At 37.2% G+C, this 24,391-nt stretch overlaps 1 protein-coding gene across 12 annotated transcripts in view; it reads right to left on the bottom strand.

Annotated features, from left to right (window-relative positions):
- Positions 1-24,391, bottom strand: part of camk2g2 (calcium/calmodulin-dependent protein kinase (CaM kinase) II gamma 2) — a 61,035-nt gene that overhangs the window by 4,772 nt on the left and 31,872 nt on the right. For 2 of the 12 annotated variants that reach the window (XM_084092966.1, XM_084092973.1), the window contains exons 7-17: positions 23,384-23,486; positions 22,732-22,815; positions 22,457-22,551; positions 17,188-17,310; positions 16,832-16,915; positions 16,587-16,629; positions 16,263-16,325; positions 12,299-12,339; positions 7,999-8,076; positions 5,417-5,471; positions 1,951-2,055 (exon numbers count right to left, since the gene is read on the bottom strand). In XM_084092966.1, coding sequence (XP_083949092.1) covers positions 1,951-2,055; positions 5,417-5,471; positions 7,999-8,076; positions 12,299-12,339; positions 16,263-16,325; positions 16,587-16,629; positions 16,832-16,915; positions 17,188-17,310; positions 22,457-22,551; positions 22,732-22,815; positions 23,384-23,486 — 874 coding nt within the window. Of the gene's footprint in view, positions 1-1,950; positions 2,056-5,416; positions 5,472-5,885; positions 5,931-7,998; positions 8,077-11,552; positions 11,586-12,298; positions 12,340-16,262; positions 16,326-16,586; positions 16,630-16,831; positions 16,916-17,187; positions 17,311-22,456; positions 22,552-22,731; positions 22,816-23,383; positions 23,487-24,391 lie in introns of all 12 variants that reach the window. The other 10 variants (XM_084092971.1, XM_084092974.1, XM_084092968.1 and 7 more) reach the window with 9 other exon arrangements.

Below are 24,391 nucleotides of genomic sequence, written 5' to 3'. Positions count from 1 at the left end.
TCTGCAAGACACATTTTTATACGAAGTATTTATAATTTTATATTTAATTGTATTTTATTATTATTATTATTATTTTAAATAGTAGGCATTATACAGTGTATCCTGTGTAATACTAGTTAGTAGTACACTAGTATTCTATTCCAATCATAGACACAGTCACTAATTCATCTAGATCAGTGGTTCTCAACCAGGGGCCGGGGCCCACAAGGGGGCCTCATTAAATTTCCAAGGGGGATTCAGGTTGACTTGATACTTAAGTCATTGTGTGTGCATTAAGAATGAAAATAAATAAATAAATAATTATTATATTAAAATAATCAAACAATTAATCTAAATTACACATCTAGAAAAACAAAATCAAGATGTAGTAATTGTATACTGTTTATTGCAGTTAATAAAAAGTTTGAAAACAAGCAGCTTTGTCATACAGCAGAAATACCTGAAATATCTTTTATATCCTATAATGTGAGGGAAAGGGGGTTGAATATTGTGTTAGACAACGGAGAGACTTCGAGCCCAAAAGGCTGAGAACCACTGATTACTAGCATGCTTCATAAAACATCAAGCTACTGCAAACCATGCTTAAACCACTGCATGTGTCACACAGAAAACACAGCAGAAATAAACTCAGTAATTAGATTATAACTGAATTTGAATAATGAACATTAAATACACAATAGCAGACGTGATAAATATGTATGAAAATGATTTAGAGGATTACAGCATGTTCAAGCAACTGCAACAGAGAGCTGGCAGTGCTTGTTTTAACAGTCCAGCAGATGGTGGCAGATCTCAAGGTTTTTTGTTTTTTTCTTCGTTTTTTTTTTTTTTTTTTAAACAAAGACCTGCAGCAGTCTGGTTCAGTGGTTTGAGCAGTCGCTGAACTCAACATGCAGCCAAGAAAGAGCAGAGATGTATAGGCAAGACGGCCTGTGTTATGACGGTGGCAGTAATCTATATACTGAACTGGCATAAGCAGTAGGAGTAAATGAAGAACACAAGAGGAGTAATGGCCATACTGAGTAGATCTAGGCAGTGTGTGCATGTGTTGAGCGATGTCTGGCGTGTACAGTCTCAGCACGGGCCCTCTGCTCATCTGTCACACTCAAAGTATTCAGTGTCACAGATAAATAAATGAAAAGGTCACTCTGACTGAAAAGGTCAGTGCAATTCTTTCCATGTCAGAGGTGAGGACGTACATGAGTAAAAGGGCAAAGATGGTGGACTGCGAGAGACTCCAAATCAGGTAAAGTGGCAATCTCAGTCCTTGATTGCTGTGCGGAGTACAGTAGATTATGTGGCGTGCATTGTGTTGCAATGACTCACGAAAGCCATAAAAATGCCATATTATTGTCTTAAAGGGGTCATATCATAAGGAATCAAATGTTCCCTGAGCTTTTGAGATAAACTACAAAAACACTCCATAGCATTAATTTTAACTCCTCAGTACAAAAAGAGAATTTACTGAAACTAAATAGTAAATATGACTCAATCGAAACATCCACAAATTTCTGACATCACACTTTAACACAGTATTCGCATCAGAAAAACGAGCAATAAAAAAAATTGTGACATCTGACTATCTTAAGTTTATTTTTACCAAACTGGTAATTTCAATACGACCGTAACTGTTTATGCATCACATTTAAGCAATAAAACTGCTGCCTATAATGATAAATCAATAATAAAATTAAAATGTATGATATGACCTTTCATACTGACACCAAAATACAAGATTAGGGCATTTAACAATGTAGATGTCCAGTGAGTCCATCTCAGTCAGATATATTAGAGTAACATATTAAGTAATGACAAGCTTAGAAAGGTGAAATACTCTAGGTTAGCAGTGGGAACAGTAGAAACGGAGAGATTGTGAGGTAGAGATCAGATCAGTCCAAGAGGGAGTTGTGGGAGCCTCTGATAAGGTCACTGCTGTAGCAGTTGACTTACTGGGTAGTGGGCAGGGGGGAGAAGCCTCGGTCTGAGGAGCCGGCTCATCGGAGCCACTGCATTGGCTGACCACTGCACTGTCAGTGCTAGCCCCGCCCACCGATACTGACACAGACAATTCAGGGGAAAAATGTGACATTTGTTGTGGTAAGTTATACCACAAGGCACAAACCTTTTTCCAGCTTGCCTTTTGTGCTGACACAATTTGCATGATAATCGTCCAAAAATATCAACAGCACACACTACACAAAAAAACACTCATGCTAAGACACAATGTGCATGCAACTTAAGAGCAGAAAATAATATAAAGGTAATGTTATGTAGAAAAAACAACAACAACAAAAAAACAAAACAAAATTAGCAATATTTTCTGAGCCCTGAACTCTCTAATACCTCGAGACAAGGACATGTTTTAGAAAAAGCTACAATACTTCTCTGTCGGGGACATTTTTGCACCCTAGTATGTGAGATCTTTGGGCCTTTCTGCTATGACACAAGTGGATTAACCCTCAGAGACTTACTGTTGGAAGAACTACAATGGTTATTTAAATAAAATATCTTCAGGATAAAACTAGGAAAAACATCATGATGACAATTAGGGATTCGTTTGATTGATTAAAAAAATTTGGTAACACTTTATTTTACGGTGCCCTTGATACAGAGTAATTACTTAATTAATTACTTAGTAATAGACTTTGTAATAACATGTAACAAAATGTACTTAACATGTAACTAAGTTATGGAACAGCCTGTACTTACAGATTGTAATTACGCACATGTAATAGGCAGCTACTGTTACACATGTGTAACAAGCCGAGTCTGTTACATACGTGTTACGGACTTGGTACACTGTAATTATGTAAGAAAGTACTTAGTATAACGCAATGTAACAACAAGTACTTAAATTTGTTAGGCTACTAAGGTCTGCAGTTACACATGGTAAATGTGTATGTTCTGTAACATTACTTGTATGTAACATAAAATAAAGTGTATCAAGATTGTACTTAAGTGCACTTCCTGTGTATCTACATATGTTATCCATCTGAATTAACCCACTAGTTCACAGCTTAAATACATGCATTAGCTTCCTAATTACATTGTAATTACATAATATTACACAGGGATAAGCTACGTAAAATAAAGTGTATCAAGAATGTACTTAAGTGTACTTTGTGTATACATACCTTATCCATCTCTGCCTTAGTTTGATTTTACTCACTAGTTCACAGCTTAAATGCATGCAGTAGTTTCCTAATTACATTGTAATTACATAATATTACACAGGTATAAGCTACGTAAAATAAAGTGTATCAAGAATGTACTTAAGTGTACTTCATGTGTATCTATAAACCTTATCCAACTCGGCTTGTTACACATGTGTAACAGTAGCTGCCTATTACATGTGTGTAATTACAATCTGTAAGTACAGGCTGTTCCATAACTTAGTTACATGTTAAGTACATTTTGTTACATGTTATTACAACGTCTATTACTAAGTACCTAATTAAGTAATTACTCTGTATCAAGGGCACCGTAAAATAAAGTGTTACCAAAAATTTTAGTTAAAAAATCATAATATTGTGAAATAATATTACAATTTAAAATAACATTTTCCCATTTCAATATATTTTAAAATGTAATTTATATACTGAATTTTCAGCATCATTACTCCAGTCTTCAGTGTCGCATGATCCTTCAGAAATCATTCTAATATGCTGTTTTGCTGCTCAAGAAACATTTCTTATTACAGTAGTCAACATTTGAAGTGGATCAAAACCTTTCATCAAAGTTATACATGAATTTTCAACAATACCCGTTTCTTGTCTTAGGACAACTTTGATCAACTTTTTTAATCCACTTCAAATGTTGACTACTGTATTATCAATGCTGAAAATAGTTTTAGTTTTTTCAGGATTCTCAGATAAATTTACTGTTCAAACAGAACAGCATTTATTTAAAATAGAAATCTTTGTAACATTATAACTGTCTTTACTGTCAATTGAATGCATCCTTGCTGATAAAAGATTAATTAAAGTATTAATTTTTTTTTTTTTAAAAACACGTTTGAACAGTAGTGTATATCAATATCCGTGCTTAGGTCTCTGAGGGTTAAATCTCAGTATATTGACTATTGAGCGTACCCGACCATCAAGCTTAGATTAGTGTCAAGCAAGGAATGATCCTTAAGCTCTACTGACTCATTAAACCTCTGCTTATTTTTCCCAGATTGAATTGAAGTGATTAAGGTATCTTATTATCTAACAGCCCTCAAAAAGCAATATAAAAGCTCAGAAAAGCTCAGAATTGATCAAAAAGGCCAATCAGATGATGAATGGTGCCATGATTATATATAATTGAGTTGAACCCATTGTGCAATATTGCTGTGTGGTAATGAACCACCATGTGACTCTGCCAGACAACATACTGAGATGTGATACTGAGGCTCAGTAATTCTCAGAAGGGGTATTTGTTGCCAGTAAAGGTCACTGCTGTAAAACGAATATTCCCTCAGATATTGTGGACATTCATTATGCGAACACAAGACTTTGTGATTCATCAGTGTCATGGTAACTTTGGCAATCACAGCATGGCTCCTTTTCATAGCAAAGCTTATGCTGATTCATGATAGCAAATCAGTCAGTCTGACCCTGTTTTGGTCCCTTATATAATATTACACAATAGCTGAAGCTGTAGTGAACAGCAATGTATCTAGAGCTGACAAGCTGGCCGTCAACACACACGCAAAGCAATTATCATACCATGAAGGTCCTTTCACCACACAGGAATCAATCTCTCACTACCTGTCTCTGTATATTTATTCCCTCTGGCCTTCATTACCACTATTTGGGAAGGTGTACAAGCCTTGACCCCATTCACATCTGGTATTAATGTCAACCCAAAGCAATTTGTGATCCTTTCATTGAAACCACATTCAGAGGTAGTCAGAAACACTACATAAAATGCATTCTGATGCGTTCTTGTTTTTCTTGACAAAACAACGCAAATATGATAAACAGAAGGTCAACCTTACTAGCTTGACTCAACAATTATCATTGGTTCATATTTGATGTGCTCTATGTATGTGTGTTGAACAATGTTTATATCTAAATAAAAACCTAATAAAATCTGTTCATCATATTAACCAATCGTGTCTCTTCAGAAGACTTGGATTAAACCTCTTGATTCATATATTTCTTTTACCATCTCTTTACAAACTTTTAATTAAGCATCAAAGTTTTCATGTAATGGATTTTCAATGGAGGGACAGAAATTTCTCATGTTTCATTAAAAATCTATTTATTTGTGTTTAGAAGATAAATGAAAGTCTCATGGGCTTGTGAGGGTGAGTGAAGGCAATTTAAGAAATATTTACATTTTGAACGAACTCATACACATATACCCTGTTCTGTAGATCCCAGAGAACAAAATAAAGACATGCAAAGTGCATGAGGAGTTGATAGTGTACCTTTCTTATCTTTCATGTCCTCCTCTTCTGTGGTGTTACAGCTCTCTGTAGACCCCTGTGATATGAGAGAGAGAGAGAGAGAGAGAGAGAGAGAGAGAGAGAGAGAGAGAGAGAGAGAGAGAGAGAGAGAGAGAGACAATATGCAAGATGGAGGGGTGGTTATATGAAGGTGGGAAGAGCGAAAAAGACAGGGTCTATAAACCATGTGGAACAATATATGGTGCACACACTGTAAACCAGCAAACACACACACATAAAGAATCACCCGCAAGCACAGATATACCCCTGCACACCCTCACACACACACAGACCCCTGACAGGAACACACCGAGCCCTGCACAAACCAGCCAACCAAGCATGAGGGCAAGACCCATTCACTTGAGTGATATTTGTGAAGTTCGGGGTTGTGGTTTTAGGAAGTAGCTCTAATGACCCGCGTTCAATGGCAGAGCTGAAAGAGGTGGCTTACCTTGATGCCATCGGCTGGATTGTGCACGACAGTGGTCTGTGATTCCTGGGGGAGGCAGGAGAGAGTTTACCATGCGGGGCTGAGGAAGAGGGTGAGGGGACCCTGACTCCACAACGAGCATGATGTGACTGTACAACTGTCAGGAGCATTGAAGACTTCTGCGTTTGTTCCATAAGCTAATAATGCGTATACAATGGCCCCAAAATGTTTTTGGGCACTCATTTTAAACTTTAAAAAGTATGAATTTCATTGCATCAGATGATAACATTTACAAGTGGTATTTAGTATTAGTTGTTTGTTGTTATAGTTTTTAATTTACGCTAAATAAAAAAAATAAAAAAAGTGCTTGTGATATAGTTCACTAAAACAAATGCCACTTGTCAATGGTGTTGTTACAGTATATCATGGACATATTACACTAATAGCCACAAATAATAATTAATTGAATGGGGATAATAAATATATAAATAAATGTCCTTATGCTATATTTCTTTAAAATGAATGGAACTTGATTTGTTGAAATGCTTGATAACCAGAAATAACAATCAATCAATAAATAATAAAATAATGAATTAATAAAATTAATGAAATAATGGAAATAAATAAAGCAAAGAGTGTACTACACTTATTTTAAAGGGATAGTTCACCCAAAAATGTACATTCTGTCATCATTTACTTACCCTCAAGTCCAAACCTGTATGATTTTTTTTGTTCTGCTGAAACCAAACAGCTGATGGGTCCCACTGACTTCCATACTATTTTTTCCATACTATGGAAGTCAATGGCGCCCCACATCTGTTTGGTTACAAACATTCTTCAAAATATCTTCCTTTGTGTTCAGCAGAACAAAAAAATGTATACCAATTTTCATTTTTAAGTAAACTATCCCTTTAAAAAAAATGCTACATATAATACAATGACATTAATTTGTGTTTAAGTGTGGGTTAGGTATCCAAATACATTGAGGCCCCTGTATACAATAACTATAATGTTTTGTAAAGAAAGACATTATACAAAGAACTTGAAGTTCAATGGATATGCATGCAAAGATTGGGTACTTCTAACCACAGAGACATTGGAAAAGGAAGTAGTCAATAGGCTTGAGAAGTCTCTCTCCAAGACCAATCCCAGTCACCAACAGCACACAGACATAACAGAAACGATTAACACTGCACAAACAGTTAGCTTTCAATGCCATAGTTATTTCTCCAGAAAACACAAAGCATTGATCCCACCTTTGCACATACACACACCCCACATATAAACAAACAGTCTTGCGCACTAGATCCTACTTTATTCCCACCACCACTAACACAACACCCTCTAATAAGCAACCGGTCAACGCAGACCTGAAGATGCAGTCCCTACGTGCTGAGAACCAGTTACAATTTCATTCAAAATAATATTTAAATAATATAAATTAAATAAAACATATCCAACAAATACTTTTAAAATCCTTTTTTTTTTTTTTACATTTTCTTGCTGATAATATAACGATCTTGGACTTTTAGACCCCACTGTTCCTTGACTGGGTGTGCGTGTCAGTTGACAAATTTGTTTGTTGACAGATCTGAAGTACCTCTGAAGTAGCACTATGTCCTCTGAAGGCTGTGAACTGGGTAAATGAGCAATTACCCATAATAATAAAAGTTAGGAACTGCATCTTCAGAACAAACAGAGCAGCTCTGCTTCCTGACGTAAAATGATCCTGTTTTACCCTTGGAGACTCGACTGTGAGATTCAGAGAAGATGCAACCAGGGATTATCTACATATTACTAGCCTAAGAAAATGTTCTCACTTTAATATGGTCAGATACTGAACAAAAAGTACAGGGGTTGTCTGCTAAGCTGTCAAACTTCTCCTGCGAGTTTGTTTGGGTAAAATAGGAAGTCAGAGAGAAATCCACAGGCACAAACCAGATGTTTTAGTTCAACTCATCAAAAACCATGAGTAACGTCACACATCTTCATCTGAGTGGATTGAGCGATGATTGGTGGAAGTCAAAATAACAGGTATGGGACAAACTGATAAAGCCTTTCACTAAACAAAGACTTAAGAACTAAGAAAAGGAAAGACTATGAATGAAGGAAATAAAAAGTTAAGATGAGGTACCATTGGTGCAGTGGATGATATGCTGCTGTCTTTGGTGCTGCTGCTTACTACACTGTTTTTGTTGTTGTTTGTCTGTGGCTGGGGCAAAAAACAAAACAAAAAAACAATGACAACACAAAATAAACAGAGCCATTCCAAAAGGGTCCTCGCACCATCGGTGCTCGGTTTCAGTGCAGTTCAAGAACTGACAACCTCAGCTCATTCTAGACATGAAAGGGGATCTGTATGGGTAAATTAGCTTAGAAATTTGCTTAGAGCACTTTTAATGATAAAACTTTCATGAAAAAAAAAAAAAAAAAAAAAAACTTTATTAAAAGGCATGTTTTTGTGAGAGGTACGTTATGGAATTACAGATTCAAACTACTCATGGTCGGTAATACTAGAGCAGAGTCATAAAATAAAAAATATTGAAAGAAATCTTCCCATATCTGTAAAATCACACTACAATTCTTGATAAAAACAAAGATAAAACATGGTGGGCTGTACAAAAAGAGACAGTAAGATTCCGTTACATGGTTATGTTCCTTGATATACAATTCGGTTGTTTTGGAACTGCTCAATTATTCTAAAATATGACTAGAGAAAATAAGTAAATTTACAGAGAATAAGTATATTTTGTTGACATTTAATAATAATAATAATAATAATAGATTTAGTATGTGTGTATGTAAACATCTTTCAACCTTTCATATGTAGAGACATTGTTAAGTGCTGATAAACATGTAAATATACTAATATAATTTGTATTCGAATATATCCAAAAAGATGGATACAACGGTACAAATTTTTTTTTTTTTTTTTAAAGTTTCAAGGCAACAGATATGAACATAAATGTTTGGTATTTACAGAAATATTTAAATATACTATTTATTATATACTCCTGGCACAATAACAATTAGAGGCCAATCTTACTGTCAAGGAGTTAAGGGACCCTGATAGGTCACTAGTGCATGCAGTGAAAAGCTTCAGCGAGAAGAGTTTATGCTCAGACCTCGGACTCTGTGAATCAATTCAGGGTACAACTAATGATTCAAAAAGAACAAAAGCTGACTATAGGAAAGAAAGAAGAGAGGCGGCAGTAAAATCGATACAATTCTTGAGAAGAATGTTCAAGAATCCTTACAGAAAGATTAGAACAGGTTACACACGGATCAAAAAGACTGAAGCAGAACAGCAGCCAAAAGTTGTTCATCTCAAATGTTAAACGGCCATAAAGAGAAAGGAGAGAGATATTTTTAAAGAAACTGCTTTATTTATGCATTCAGTCTCAGTTAATTGACGGTTATTTTTCAGCATTTTTCAGGAGTGATAGAGGCAGCAAGCTTGCAAGTGACCCGACTATATCATCCCTGAAAAACGCCTGTTAATTTTCTGTCAATTCATATGTTTTAGATGCTTATGAAGAAGGAAATATAATTAAAACTTATTGTATTTTACAAACTTTTATAAACTTATTTTATTGTAATATTTTATGCAAATATTAAACAAATATATAAATGCATTCATATTAAATAAAATATTATATTATTGTATTTATTAGGGCTGTCAAGTGATTATAAAAAAAAAAATCTAATTACACAATGTACCGATTAATTAATCAAATTAATCGCACATCAAATCTGGCTAAGAAATTACTTACAAAAGACTATTTTAAGTCATTATTGTGTTAAATGAGAAAAGCATCAAATAGTCATTACAAAAAGTAGCTTTAGACAAAAAATATTTAATTTGATTCAACATAGAATTTATTACACAAACTTTTAGGCTTCAACGGCTATGAGGGTGAGTAAATTATGACAATTTTCTTTTTTGGGTGAAGTAAACCTTTTTAATGGATTTTTTATTTTTATTAAATGATACTCTAAATAAACTAAACTAAAACTGCCAGTAGGTGGCAGTTAATGTCTAAATGAGTAAGTCATCGAGTCATTCATTCAATTTGTTCAAATGGCTGATTCATTCAGGAATAAAGTAAATGGATCTCTTTATAAATTGGCCATTGCATCATTGGTCCATCCAATTGATTCGCTCAAAATGCGGATTCATTCAGAAACGAAGCACTGCTGTGTGTTGCTCGGAGATGCACAACAGTTCTGCTGTGACTTTACATTGGCAAAACTGAGCAAATGCAGACAATATTGTGTCTAAAATATAACACAATATTAACTGTGTTTATTGAACTGTTGTATAAAATCAATATCACATTTGCACTCATTCAGGGCAAAAGAGCACTCTCGTGATATTGCTTAAGTATATCATGATATAAATATGAGACAAAAACTCATACAGGGGAATTTTTGCCCTGATATTCTGCTGCATTGTAAAGGCTACATCACTCAGTGAGTTGTTGGTCTTCTTCATGTTTGTCACCACTCACCTATATGAAAATAAGATGAACTGCATAGGTCGGGGGCCTTAAATGCATCAATTTTAACACGTTATTTCCCCCCAAAACTAATCAAGTAAAATAACATGTTTAATTGACAGCCCTAATATTTACAATACATTTTTTTTATAACTTCATACAAGATGTCTAATTGAGATCACTGAATCAATTAAAGGCTCCTTTAAGTTTATTATTAGATTCCAAAAATCACATATTCTCAAAGACTTGGCTGGAAAATCACAAGGTCTACTCAATAATGGGGACAATGATACCCACGAGCAGGAGTAAAACTGAGGAAAGGGTGTGCATTTGTCTGGACCTGATGGAGAAACTCAAGACATGAGAAATGGGGATCTATGCACACTGTCTGAATGATGTTTGTTCGATATTAAAAATGTCCCTCTGTGACGAGGCTAAAACAAATGATATGGTTAATTAAACATTCTTTATAACCATAAACAAAAATGAAAAACAGAACAAAAAGAAAGGTGCGTTCTAAGTAGTCAAATTTAACATAATATTTTCATTATCGTAACAAGTTCCTCTTTACTTGTTGTCAGGACAAACTCGATGTCACAAGCACTGCAGCTATTGCCATGGCAACAGAAATCGCCTGGCAAACTATGGACTGTGGGAAAAAGGGGAGTTCCTTTGAGAGAAAGGCTTGTTTGTCTGTGTCTTAACAGTCTGTTCCAATATCATTTAAACTCTCTCTTTCCTATTGAAGAGCACCAAGTAAGAGCCCTTTGTACACTGAGCAAACCTCAGCCCTGGTTATTATCAGTGGCTACATGAAAGCGGAGACAGTCGAACTGGTGGAAGCTCACAGGGTGTATCAAGGGCTTGTAGAGGTCGAGGAGAAACCTCTTAGACAAAAGCCCTGGTCTGAGTTACAAAAAAAGCACCAAGATGCAATGGGAATGAAGAATGAACTTCAAGGGGAATGGGATTCCAATAGGGACGTGTGTATGTAATAAAACAGAGCTGAACGGGTGAACATGACTCTGTTAATGTTTGATGATCCCATGACTCACAAAACCCTACGATGAGACAAAAAAAGACCCAAACAAACTCTCGAGCATCTCAACCAAGAAAAAAAGAGAGCCAGAGAGTGAGAAAGTGTTGAGGGAGAGTCAGAAAAAAGGGAGAGACACGGAACAGATCTCACCATCAAATAAACACTGGAGCTTGACTTCCTTTTCTGAACGGAGTGAAACAGAGGAGGGCAAAACAGGGAAGCATAGAAAACAGGCCAGTGAACACAGAAAAAAAATAAAGCTGCTAGTTAGATCCCACAGAGAAGAAAAAGAGGAAAAATAAACAAGGAGTTGCAAAGCCATGTGTGACATGACAGGGGTGTTTAGTAGCAACAGTTGAAAAGTGCTAAACTGCTGAAATTGATTTATTGATAAGACTTGTTTCATTTAGAGAAACTGTTGCTTCACAGTTGCTTGGTGAAAGGCTGGCGATTCACTGCACGCACAGAGACGGCACAGGGTTGAGTAAGTCTCTCTGCTTCAACAGATTTGACCATGACTCAGGACTAACAAATGGGCAAATATCCTTCTAAATATGCTGAATGGGTTTGATTGGGCCTCCTCAGGGGGATATTATTCAAGCTAACACACTGAAAATATATCATATAAACAGCTAATCATTTTAAATTAGAAACAGAGTGTATTTAATATCTTTGGTTTATACCAGCCATTTGTTGGTTAGCTTGACTGTCAGTTCTGTTTATAATATGCCCTTAAAAGAAGAAAAATAAATATGACAGGAAACATCATTTAAACATAAAAACTGGGGAAGAACTGTGCATTTGTTTATGATACAAAAACATTACATTTTATGATGCCAATGCTGATTCAAGAACTTAATGAGAAAGAGGTTTATAATGTGTGTGTGTGGGCTTACCTTCACGCCGTCAGACTTTTTGTTCAGTAAACTTTTGCATGCTGAAAGATGAGAGGAGAAAAAAAAAAATTAAACACTTAGAAATGGTCAATCTTTTGATGAACTGACTAGTTACTGACATCTACAAATGTTGTTCCTTTACTGTAGAAACCAGTTGGTACTCTTGACTAAAACTATTAAAAATTGTTTTGGGTAATTGAAAACAAGCTGAAATAAAATAAAATAAAAACATTAGATGAAAAACGTAAAAAAATGAAATATTTAAGTTTAAGTACTAAAATTACTAAGGGCACGTTCAGATGTACAGTACTAAAAACGGCAAGGTTTTTCCTTTGCATTTTTTTTGCATACAGGCGACAACGTTCAAAACAATCCCGTTTTACACGGATCGGCGAAAACGATTAAAAACGCTGTATTACGCATGTCAGGCCAGTAGTTGGCAACTTAGTAAAGAAAAACTATGCGCCTATAGAATGAGCATGTAATTTGTCACCATTTTCACAAATTCACATTTTTTAAGTTTAGAGACTATAATGGTATCGTTTTTAAAAACTTTGAAACCCCTTTTCAAAAGTTTATGTTTTCAGGCCCCCAAAATGCCGTTGTTGTGTAAATGATCGGCAAAAACGCATAAAATGTTTTTAGTTGAAAACAGTGTCGTGTCAACGGCCCCTAAAACTATATAAATCAAATTACAAAGTCTATATAGAATTAAAAAACTAAAAAAAAAACTAAAATGACAAAGCACATAAAATTATTAAAATTTAAATTAAAATGAAAATTTTAAATATATATAAAAAAGTCAATTCAAAATATGAATGAATACTACAATAGTACATAAATAACAATGGCCACATGACACGGAATACCATCCATAGGGCAGTAAAAATGCCACCTAGACCCATGGCACAAGCAAACACCAAAGCACTGGTAGCATATAAAGTGGCTACAAGATTCTCTCCACCAAGAAACATGAAAGACCACCTCAGTTTGATATGACACACTTTCTATGAGCACATCCTATCCTGTGTTCTCATAAACAGAAACGTGGTTTAAAAGGCGAAACAGATCAAATCAGACACTATGCCAACAAATATGTGCACACAAATAAAATAAAAAACAAGGATATGAGTAGACTTTATAAGTATGATCTTCAAATTCCCTTACCTTCAAAAGTAGATAGAGGTAGGAAAGAATGCAAAAAGGGAAAAAGGTAAGATAAATCAATCAACGGATTATTAAAAAGAAAAACAGCTATGGCAAACAAAGTAGTCAAGCAACTCAAAGCAAAACTAGAGGATTTTTTGTTCATGCTGGGTCCATGCTGTGCAGAGCCATCTCCTGCCTGGCCTGCTGTCATCACTGAAGGCATCTCTCCTGCACACGACTCCATGCAGATCTGACAAACCAATGCCTATGTCTGCTTCAGTTCACTCTAGCACTCTAGAGCTGAACTGCTGATTCATGAGAGGACTGAGTGGTTGGACGATAAGGCCTTTTTTTCTGATCTGTTCAGCTGTTGTGCTCGTAATTAAACTGGTTTCATAATTGAAATTGTATAATGCATCAAATGAGTTTGTGTGCTGCACCTGTTGATAGTGTGAAATTAATAAAAAACTAATTTAGCATGAGTTAGAGAGGGTAGCGGTGGACTGATAAGAGGGTTTTTTTTAAATAGTCAGTGCCACTGCCAATAGAGAGAACCGGGTGGATGATGGCCGAGTAAGTGATCATGTACTGTACACAATACTGTTCAAAAGTTTCAGGTCAGTAAGAAAAAAGAAAGAAAAAGAAATTCATAGTTTTTATTAAGAATGAATGCATTAAATTGATCAAAAGGCACAATAAAGACTTTTATAATGTTATAAAAGATTTCTAATTAAAAAAAAAAATTATTTGAACTTTCTATTCGAGAATTCGAAAAAAAAATTTCTTTAAAAAATTATCACATTTTCCAAAAATATATTAAGCAGCAAAACTGTTTTCAACATTGATAAGAATGGTTTCTATAGCAATATAAAGTAATGATGCTGAAAATTCAGCTTTGCCATAAAAAAAAAAGTAAAAAATCTGACCCCAAAATACTGACCCCAAAATTTAAAATGATGGTGTACAAGTAGAAATTGTGTGTGCTGAAATTAGACACATTTGCTCAAATTAAATAAACTCATAAGTGGGCATGGTTATCGGCAGTGTCTTTCAAAATAGTCAAATAGCAGCTAATTAAATGGCCTGGCTGATATATCACATTGTAAACAACTGCCTCTGATTAAATTAGATGTACTTGTGAGGCTTATATAATCTGCTGCAGCTGTTAACGGTGCAGTAAGCGATTTTTGAAAAATGCTGTTAAAAGTGGATCGGACCCAGCACCGCAACAAACTTGCAGCCAATCAGCAGTTTACTAATGATGGGAGAGGAGAGACAGTGAGCTGAGCACGAGGGATATTTGAAGAAAGACTAAGTTTAGATTACAAAAGAGAAAAGCTCACTGGAAAAAGAAGGGCTATGATCAAGCAAGAGCTTTAGGACCCGTGTTAATATTAGAAAAGCTTTCCAACACTGGTGAGACCCAAGCAGGAAGGCCTGAAAATGGATGCAGAGGTTGCGATGTTTCTGCTCCATCCGTGAGTAACATTATATACTGAATATACTCTTGCGTACTGTAGGTTCATTTTTTGTGCTTCCTTGTCTGTTTGTCCTCTTCACTTTTTTATTATTATTTTGCTTTGTTTCTGCTATGATCAAAAAAAACACTCTTGCATTGCATGTTTGTGCATTTTGGGGGCAAAGCAATGAAGGGAGGGGTGTGTTTGTTTGGGCTGATTTCAAATATCAACAGTGTTCAACAACTATTTCGGGAAATAGCATACTGCACCTTTAAGTATCATTGTAAAGCGACAGAAGCAATTGGCAGAGCGTTCACAGACATGCCACTTTCATTAAGACGTATACATGAAGAGAGGGGCAAGAAACTAAGAAACAAACAAAAAGCAAGACAGAAGGACATGTGGATCCCTGTTGCTTCGTGTCCTCCATGCACAAAGACACCCGAAGACATGCTGAAAGGTTCTTTTTAAGCACCCCACAGCGATCCCCGCTGTGAAGACTTCAGTACAGTGGCTCTTTTCAGTAAGTCTTTCCTTAAAACCATGCTATTGCTAATACATACATGATGTAGACATTCATTCTTACAACAGGCAAATGCATGTCAGCATCTACCCACAATTTCATACCACTGCAGCTGGTTGACCGAAAGCCGACCTGACTGTGACTGTGAGGTATACAAGGAGAAGGAGCCACCTTAAGAAACCATCAACATAAATAAAGGCCACTTAATCTGTAATGAAAACCTTAAATATGATGCCGTTGCTTAAGGTGACTCGGGTCGAAATACCTCCACCGGAGTATCCCTGGACCATCACCAAGAGCGCAAACCCATAATGCATTATGTTTCCAGAGAGACACCATTTGGAAGACATAATGTGTTACTCTTCTTACCATCCCAACCTGCTGAAAATGACACAAAACATCTTCTGACAAGTTCACAGCACTTGTGTAAAGATGTTCAGTGCAGACTAAAGGCAAAGGTCGCCTCTGACAGGAAAGGGCACCTTCATCCTAGACTTTGGTCAAAAGCCACGAAGCACAAAGGGTTACGAATGCGTCTCAGGGTTGGGAGTGACTGAATTACATGTTTTATACACATCAATTTACTTAAATTTTATTACTGTCAAGATATGCAGTCACGCAAGATTTCTATTGAATCAAATTCGAATTTGAATATTCTAAATTCAGTCAACGAACCCAAACCCTGGAGCGTGTGTTAAGTATTCTCTGCATAGCGAATGGCCTCTCAGAAGAGTTTCAGTGCCCGTGCGTTGGCAGGGGTATAGCAGGCTCCCCTTGGTCACATGCTGAGGCTGAAAGTGGGCAACGGCCCCCTAGTGCCCATCTCACATACCTTCCTGTGCCAGTGCAGCTGTGCTGGTGGTGGGGGTGGCGGGGCTGGTGTGCTGCCGACCCACTATTGGACAAAAGAGCATGTCGTTTTGGAGAGGCTTACTCAAGGCAGAAGCTCAGCCTCTCCGGGATCACAGAAAAACTTACCCAATTTGTTTCATAACAAAGCAACCAAAAGCAAAGCCCAAATGCCTCTATGCAGTCAGGAAAGTGAGGCCAGATTATAAAATCAAAGTTTCGAAAGAAACTACATAAACATAACATACTAATCTAAATGTATGATCACAAGACTTATTCATAATTCAGAAGCTAATAAGGCATTCACCTGAGAAGTTCCTGGACACCAGCATGGTGGTCAAAATGGCCCCCTGCAGGGGACATAAGTATCTTTAGTATCTTATCTAGAAAAGGACAAAGTCTTCAAACAATCATAGATTTGGATAGAGCACTAATGATGGCTATGGAAAGTAACCTAGATTAATACAGTATTGCACTTGTTTAAGTTAGCCAGTGCATTAACTAATGTTAACAAAATAGAACCTTATTGTGTTAGCAATGAATGATTCAGACCTTGAGTTTTCTACGGGCGTTGAACTTGCGCAGACACTCAACGGTTTCTTGGCGATGCATCATGGAGGCGACAGTGGAGCGTTGCTAATTGTGAGAGAAAGATGTCACAGTCCTCAGGACAAATCTTTATTCAGATACAGTATGTTATGACAGATTGTATACAAATTGGATATAAAGTCTCATTTAAAGTTTTTTATTAACCAAATAGGCTAGCAAATGTTTATTTCATTGCAAACTGTAAGCTCTTTGACATTATGCCAGTTGGTGCATGTAATCGTGACAGGCTGGGTGACGCAATATAAACCAGCCCTGAAAGATATATCAAAGTGCTTGGGGTTTAAGTCCAGGACACTTACGCAGATCCATGGATGCTTGATTGCTTGGTCAGCCGTGATCCTCTTCGCTGGGTTGATGGTCAGCATCTGGTTGATAAGGTTTTTGGCCTCTGGGGTAACAGTGTCCCACTCTGGAGAGGGAAACTAAGACATGAAAAAACAAGAGAGGAAAGATGATTGAGTTTTCTTGGCGAGATACAGTGAGGTCTACACTGAAAACCTGAGGTTTGTTTCATTTTAAACCTGAAAATGAGGGCGTGCTACCTCCCGGAAATTAGGTTTTGCAGGGTGGGATGTCTTATATTGTGTATTTACCATGGTAACTATAGTTTCCATACCCTTGAAACCTTGGTCAGAAAACTAGTCAGTATCTGGTGTGACCACCATTTGCCTCACGCAGTGCAACACATCTCCTTCGCATAGAGTTGATCAGGTTGTTGACTGTGGCCTGTGGAATGTTGGTTCACTCCTCTTCAATGGCTGTGTGAAGTTGCTGGATATTGGCAGGACCTGGAACACGCTGTCGTATACGCCGATCCAGAGTATCCCAAACATGCTCAATGGGTGACATGTCTGGTGAGTATGCTTGCCATGCAAGAACTGGGATGTTTTCAGCTTCCAGGAATTGTGTACAGATCCTTGCAACATGGGGCCGTGCATTATCATGCTGCAACATGAGGTGATGGTCGTGGATGAATGGCACAACAATGGGCCTCAGGATCTCGTCACGGTATCTCTGTGCATTCAAAATGCCATCAATAAAATGCACCTGTGTTCGCTGTCTATAACATACACCTGCCCATACCATAACCCCACCGCCACCATGGGCCACTCGAACCACAACGCTGACATCAGCAAACCGCTCACCCACACAACGCCATACACGCTGTCTGCAATCTGCCCTGTACAGTGAAAACCGGGATTCATCCGTGAAGAGAACACCTCTCCAAAGTGCCAGACGCCATCGAATGTGAGCATTTGCCCACTCAAGTCGGCGAACTGCAGTCAGGTCAAGACCCCGATGAGCATACAGATGAGCTTCCCTGAGACGGTTTCTGACAGTTTGTGCAGAAATTCTTTGGTTATGCAAACCGATTGTTGCAGCAGCTGTCCGGGTGGCTGGTCTGACGATCTTGGAGGTGAAGATGCTGGATGTGGAGGTCCTGGGCTGGTGTGGTTACACGTGGTCTGCGGTTGTGAGGCCGGTTGGATGTACTGCCAAATTCTCTGAAATGCCTTTGGAGACAGCTTATGGCAGAGAAATTCAATTCAATTCACGGGCAACAGCTCTGGTGGACATTCCTGCAGTCAGCATGCCAATTGCACGCTCCCTCAAAACTTGCGACATCTGTGGCTTTGTGCTGTGTGATAAAACTGCACATTTTAGAGTGGCCTTTTATTGTGGCCAGCCTAAGGCACACCTGTGAAATAATCATGCTGTCTAATCAGCATCTTGATATGCCACATCTGTGAGGTGGGTGGATAATCTCGGCAAAGGAGAAGTGCTCACTAAGACAGATTTAGACAGATTTGTGAACAATATTTGAGAGAAATAGGCCTTTTGTGCACATAGAAAAAAATCTTAGATCTTTGAGTTTAGCTCATGAAAAATGGGGGCAAAAACAAAAGTGTTGTGTTTATAATTTTGTTCAGTGTAGTTTTGTAATAGCCTTTCCTTATCCTGTTTATTCATAAGTGTAACTGATATTCTTACAACTTAGGTGTATGTTAAGTAAAGTGGGCATGGTGCGCTAACCATTTTTGAGAAATAAATTTGCTTGGTTCAAATTCATAAATATTTGGGTCGCAGTGTAATGACAATGGGAAAATGTCCAAATCATGACCAAATCAGCTGAGAACCACTGGTATAGTTTATTTATTTATTTATAATGGTAGATTCCTGGTTCATTAAGGCCCAATGACATTTTTACATTTAAACATTTTCTGTATAGCTGCTTTGTAAGGAAATGCATTGTGAAAAGTCCTACACAAATAAATGTGAAGTCAATATTTCAAGATCACTGATCATAAGTAAATTTGTGACATTGATCATGTGATTTTGTACAGATGGTAAGATGTTCTTCCATTGAAGCTCAAGATGCTCTTTATATCATCTTAAATCATACTGGAGAACACGATCATCAGGTTTTACACAAACTTGTTGAGTTCATGAAGCTTAAGCACTGCTGACATCAATGCAAAAAGACGACAAAACAAGTACTAATTCTGAATTCAACAATGTTAATTCAACTTTGCACCCAAATAGTTTTGCTAATACTAATAATATAAACAGTAATGAAAATTTGTACTGCATAAGAAAAGAATGAAAAATAGAAGTATTTTCACTATCTCAGATTTTGTATGAAACTGAGAGCTCAAATGTATACTGACATGGACAAACACACAGATCAATGGCTTCCATGGCCTGTAATGGATTTTAATATGATTAGAGCAGAGTAGCTAAAGTGATGACTGGAAGAGTTGTTTTCCACCTGGATGGCTGAAAATGCTGAAACTAAAACTGACCTTCATAATCACATCTCTCCCACACTGCAGCACTCCATCAAATGGACAACACCACTATGCAACAAACACAACAAGCATGCTATACTCCCATGCACTTAGTGAGGCTAGTTAAGAGGGATTTTAAAAACACAAATTAAATCAAATTAGTATGAATCCATACTATGATCATGCTGAACTGACAAACTACAGCTGATCACACGATGCCATCTCCAAGACTGTTGTAACCTCATATAAGCTATATAGAATAGTGTTAATGGGAAAGATCCCACTGTAAACTGTTTTCCTTTGGGGTTTGAGGAGATGATAATGCTGATGATAATGAAGAAGACTCCTCGGTTGTATGTTCCACTGCTGAGCTCTAGAGGAGGGGGCTGCCATAATTTATTATTGAGTAACTTGGCTCTCTATCCCAACCAATTAAATATTAACAAAGGCTTCAATCTGGGCTCGTCACTCTTGGGTCGATGAGGTGGCACTGAAATCTCTGTATGAGGACGGCCATGAGAGCTTCTCTGTCAACAAGTTGATGGACAATAAAAGACTAATGAAAGGCCTTTCACTTTCTGCTACTAATTGAGCCAAATGCCGCTTAAACTGGGTTACAGTCACTTTTTTAAATAAATAGGCCTTTTGTTTGACATGCTTTTACTGTTCGACTGTTTACTAAACGTCTGCTTTAATTAGATCAGATATGGGTGCAGTGTAGGGCTGGTCCGAATACCATTTTTTGAGCTTCGAAGCTTCGGTAGTAATGAGCATCGAATATTCGAAGCTTCGGAAAGAGGGTGCTGAACATATTCTTCTCTCTAATAAAGGCAGGAATCTCTATGTGTCTGTCTGTCCGTTTGCATTTTTATTATTTCGAGAACCGTTCATCCAATCGACTTCACAAGGGAGTGCAGAGTCGCATTTGGTGCAATATAGATGCACACGCGAGACGCGACACATTCAGAATTAATAAACTTTTAGTAAACTACAGAACAGTGCGAGCGGGAAGCGGCGCACCTCACGCAGGCAGGGCTTATATGCTCCGAGAACGGACACTGCACTAGTGATATAAAACGCACACACACACACACACACAGGTCTGTTAAATTAAGCAATACTTTTAAGGTAGTCTAATATTTTTCTGACTAACAAATTACTTTACTTTATATAAGGGTAGATTTAAATAAAGAAAAACGAAATTTAAATAAAGAAAAACGAAATTTAAATAAAGAAAAACGAAAGTTAAATAAAGAAAAAACGAAATTTAAATAAAGAAAAAACGAAATTTAAATAAAGAAAAACGAACAAAATTTAAATAAAGAAAAACGAAATTAAGTTAAATTAAAAACGAGATTAATTTAGATTGATAATAACGGGTAAAAAGGCTAATACATTTTGTTTCTATTATTCTATTTTCCACAATGTCAAAGCAACGCAGCTTAACCCAAAACACAAGCTCAGGCATGCACTTCTGTCCATACAAACTCTGCTGTTCTGCGCTCTAGCCAGGATACTCCCGTTGCAGGAACAGCTTCGGTTCTATTTCTAGCATGCACACGTTTTCCGCGTGGCTCGAGCCGCGCCTGAGACGCGTATCTCACGCAGGCAGTGTGCAAACTCCAACTTGTTAACATGGGAGCCGAAAAACGGACACGCCAGGCAGCTGAGACGCTCACGCCACGCAGCCAGTGTGTCGCCGGCCTTATTCAAGCGCGAATGAGAATCGTTTCGCGGGGGATCCCAGGTGTGCAAAAAATAAAAAAAATAAAAATAAAAAAACGAATATTCGAATGTCAAATTTTCAAATAGAATACCAACCCACCGAACGAATATTCTAATATTCGGGTCCAGCCCTAGTGCAGTGCGGAGTGATTTTGCCTGGAGTGAAAAGTAGGCGTTCTGAAAGTTGAGTTTCTTAGTTCCGGCATTGCTCCATCACCAAGCTGGAGAATGATGGAGAAACACAACCAGGGAACCATAGGTTTGTTTTGGAATTTAAAAAGATTTGTGATGTGAAAACAAGAAGTTTTCCTTTCACATGTGTACACTTACTGTTAAAAAGTTTTTAGAGAGAAATTAATACTTTTATTTAGCAAGGATGTATTAAATTGACCTAAAGTGACAGTAAAGACCTTTACATTGTAACACAATATTTCTATTTTAAACAAATGCTGCTCTTTTGACTTTTTATTTTAAAAATACTGAACAATATCACAATTTCCACAAAAATATTAAGCAGCATAACTGTTTTTAACATTATTAAGACATTACATTAATAAAATAAGAAATGTTTCTTGAGCATCAAATCAGCATATTAGAATGATTTCTGAAGGATCATGTAACTGGAGTAATGACTGCTGAAAATTCAGCTTTGCCATCACAGGAATAAATAACATTTTGAAGTATATATTAAAATAGAAAACAGTCATTTTAAACTGTAATAATAAAAATTTACAATGTTACAGATTTTATGGTATTTTGATCAAATAAATGCAGCCTTCATGAGCAAAAGAGAGGTCTTTCAAAAACACTAAAAATATACCACTGACTTCCAAACTTTTGTTTTGGATCTATTGGGTATGGATCTATCGGTCTACTGGACAAAAAGTAATGAGAATCCAACATTGAAGATCTCATATTGGTCAACCACTGATCTGAATATTGGGGTGGATGTGTTTCCTTCAATGGAACAGGCCTGATTAGATCTAAAACAGTGTCATTACATTATAAAGCAGTGAGAACTCATTAAGGGAAAACAGTGTGTGTGATCACTCACGTCATAGGCTCCAGCCTTGATCTGTTGATACAGTTTGTGCTGATCCTCATCCCAGAAAGGAGGGTACCCCACCAGCAGGATATACAAGATCACACCTGCCCAGGACACATAAATTGAACTATTCAAATACTAATCCACTCTTCTTCCAAAGTAAAGAGACTGAATCACATATTTAGTACACCGATTATTCATAAAAGTGGACAAATACATGACACTACAAAAAAAACGAAATACTTTTTAAATGACACTTTAAATAAAACAGGTGAAAATCTTACCACATGCCCAGATATCCACTGGCTTGCCATAGGGATCCTTTCTCAGGACTTCAGGCGAGAGGTATCCAGGGGTGCCTGCAAAACCTGTAAGGCCATATTGTGATTTACATACATTTAGTATCTAAAATGAACCGATTTCACTCAAAATCTTCAACAGACAACAACATTTCAGTTTGTATTAAAACACAAAATAGTTTGTGAAAAAAAAAGTGTTTATTTCTTATAAGGCTGTATAATGTGAAAAAGCATATAAGAAATTCCCACAATGTTGGAAAAGCTTATTTTTAATTTGTTCACTTGCTTTGTCGTCTGTGACCTCTGACTTGGTTCAAGTGAGTAGTCTTGACTCAAATAGAACATTAAACTCCATATTTCCCATGAGCACAGTGTAAAAACACAAGCTGGCTACTCTCCAGAGTTCTCCAGTCCCACAAGAGCCAAATATGCCATAGAGAGCAAACACAGCAATAAGGGAAAGCTAACGCTGCTTGAAAATCAGCGAATGTTTCAATGTATGAGAAACCAGTGAAATTCATTTGGTCTCTTGAATTTAATGCAATCTTGCATCAAGACGATCTACAGTGGCTTCAAGCCAAATCCCTTTGAGAGATCAGGCTACCAACGAGTTGAAGGAAAAGCAAATGAGTCTTACCGAACCAGGCCTGCTGATCTCCCTGCACCTCGATGGCAAGGCCAAAATCAGCCAGCTTCACAGCCGCCCCCTTCATCTTACTGGCCAATAGCAGGTTCTCTGGCTATAAGAGGACACATGAAAGAGAAAAGGGTAGGAGACAAGAAAGGAAGGAGGAATAGTGAGAAAGAAAGAAAATGAGAGAGGAGACATAGATAAGAGAGTGTGAAGGCGCAAAGGAGAACATAAAATGGGTATATCAGAGTTAAGTTGAGGCCACAGAAGCAAAAATTCACGCTCAAAAAAGGTCCACCATCAATGTATGAAGCACAGCAAACAGAAGTCACTTTTTTAAAACAAAGCTACTTTCTGTTGGACATTGTGGCGACCAACTTGACCAACATCAGCATGACCAACTTGAACCTGGTCCAAAATCTGAGGTGAAATCTCACAAGAAATTCCCAACCGGGTGGATTCCTGTTGATATTACTGATTTTGGCACGCAAACATTCTCTGAACAACAGTAAATGCGACTGCACCTTTACTATTCTACACAATTTCATCTAAATAACTTAAAAATAAAACACTAAAACAACATTATAGAGTACAGTATGAAAAAACTAAATGTGAGCCAAAAGAATTCTAAAGTGCAGTCGACAGGCATTCCCTCCCATACGGCTGCTCACTTATTCTGTGCATGATAATGCTAAAGGTGATGATCAAACATAACAAGGCTGAGTTTAATCAACTGTGATCTGCATTAAAGGACATAAACGTATCCAGCATGTTCTATGAGGACAGTCTTTCATACCCACACTGTAGGAATACTGAGATCCGGTCTCGAACTACAGAGGGAATCAAGTCAGAGACAGAAATAGTGTGCATGCTTGTATATGTGTGCGAAAAGAAGGGAGAGATTGCATGTGGTGTCTTTATCTTACTGGTGTCTGTGTGTAAAGCAGACCGATACTTATGACAGCACACCCATTGCTCTGAGCTGCATAATTCACGAAGAGACAGAGAGGGCTT

This window comes from Abramis brama, assembly GCF_963993115.1.
Source record: "Abramis brama genome assembly, chromosome: 19".
NCBI lineage: Eukaryota > Metazoa > Chordata > Actinopteri > Cypriniformes > Leuciscidae > Abramis > Abramis brama.
Note: the sequence above shows the minus strand (reverse complement) of the source record. Positions and strands in the feature narration are given on the sequence as shown.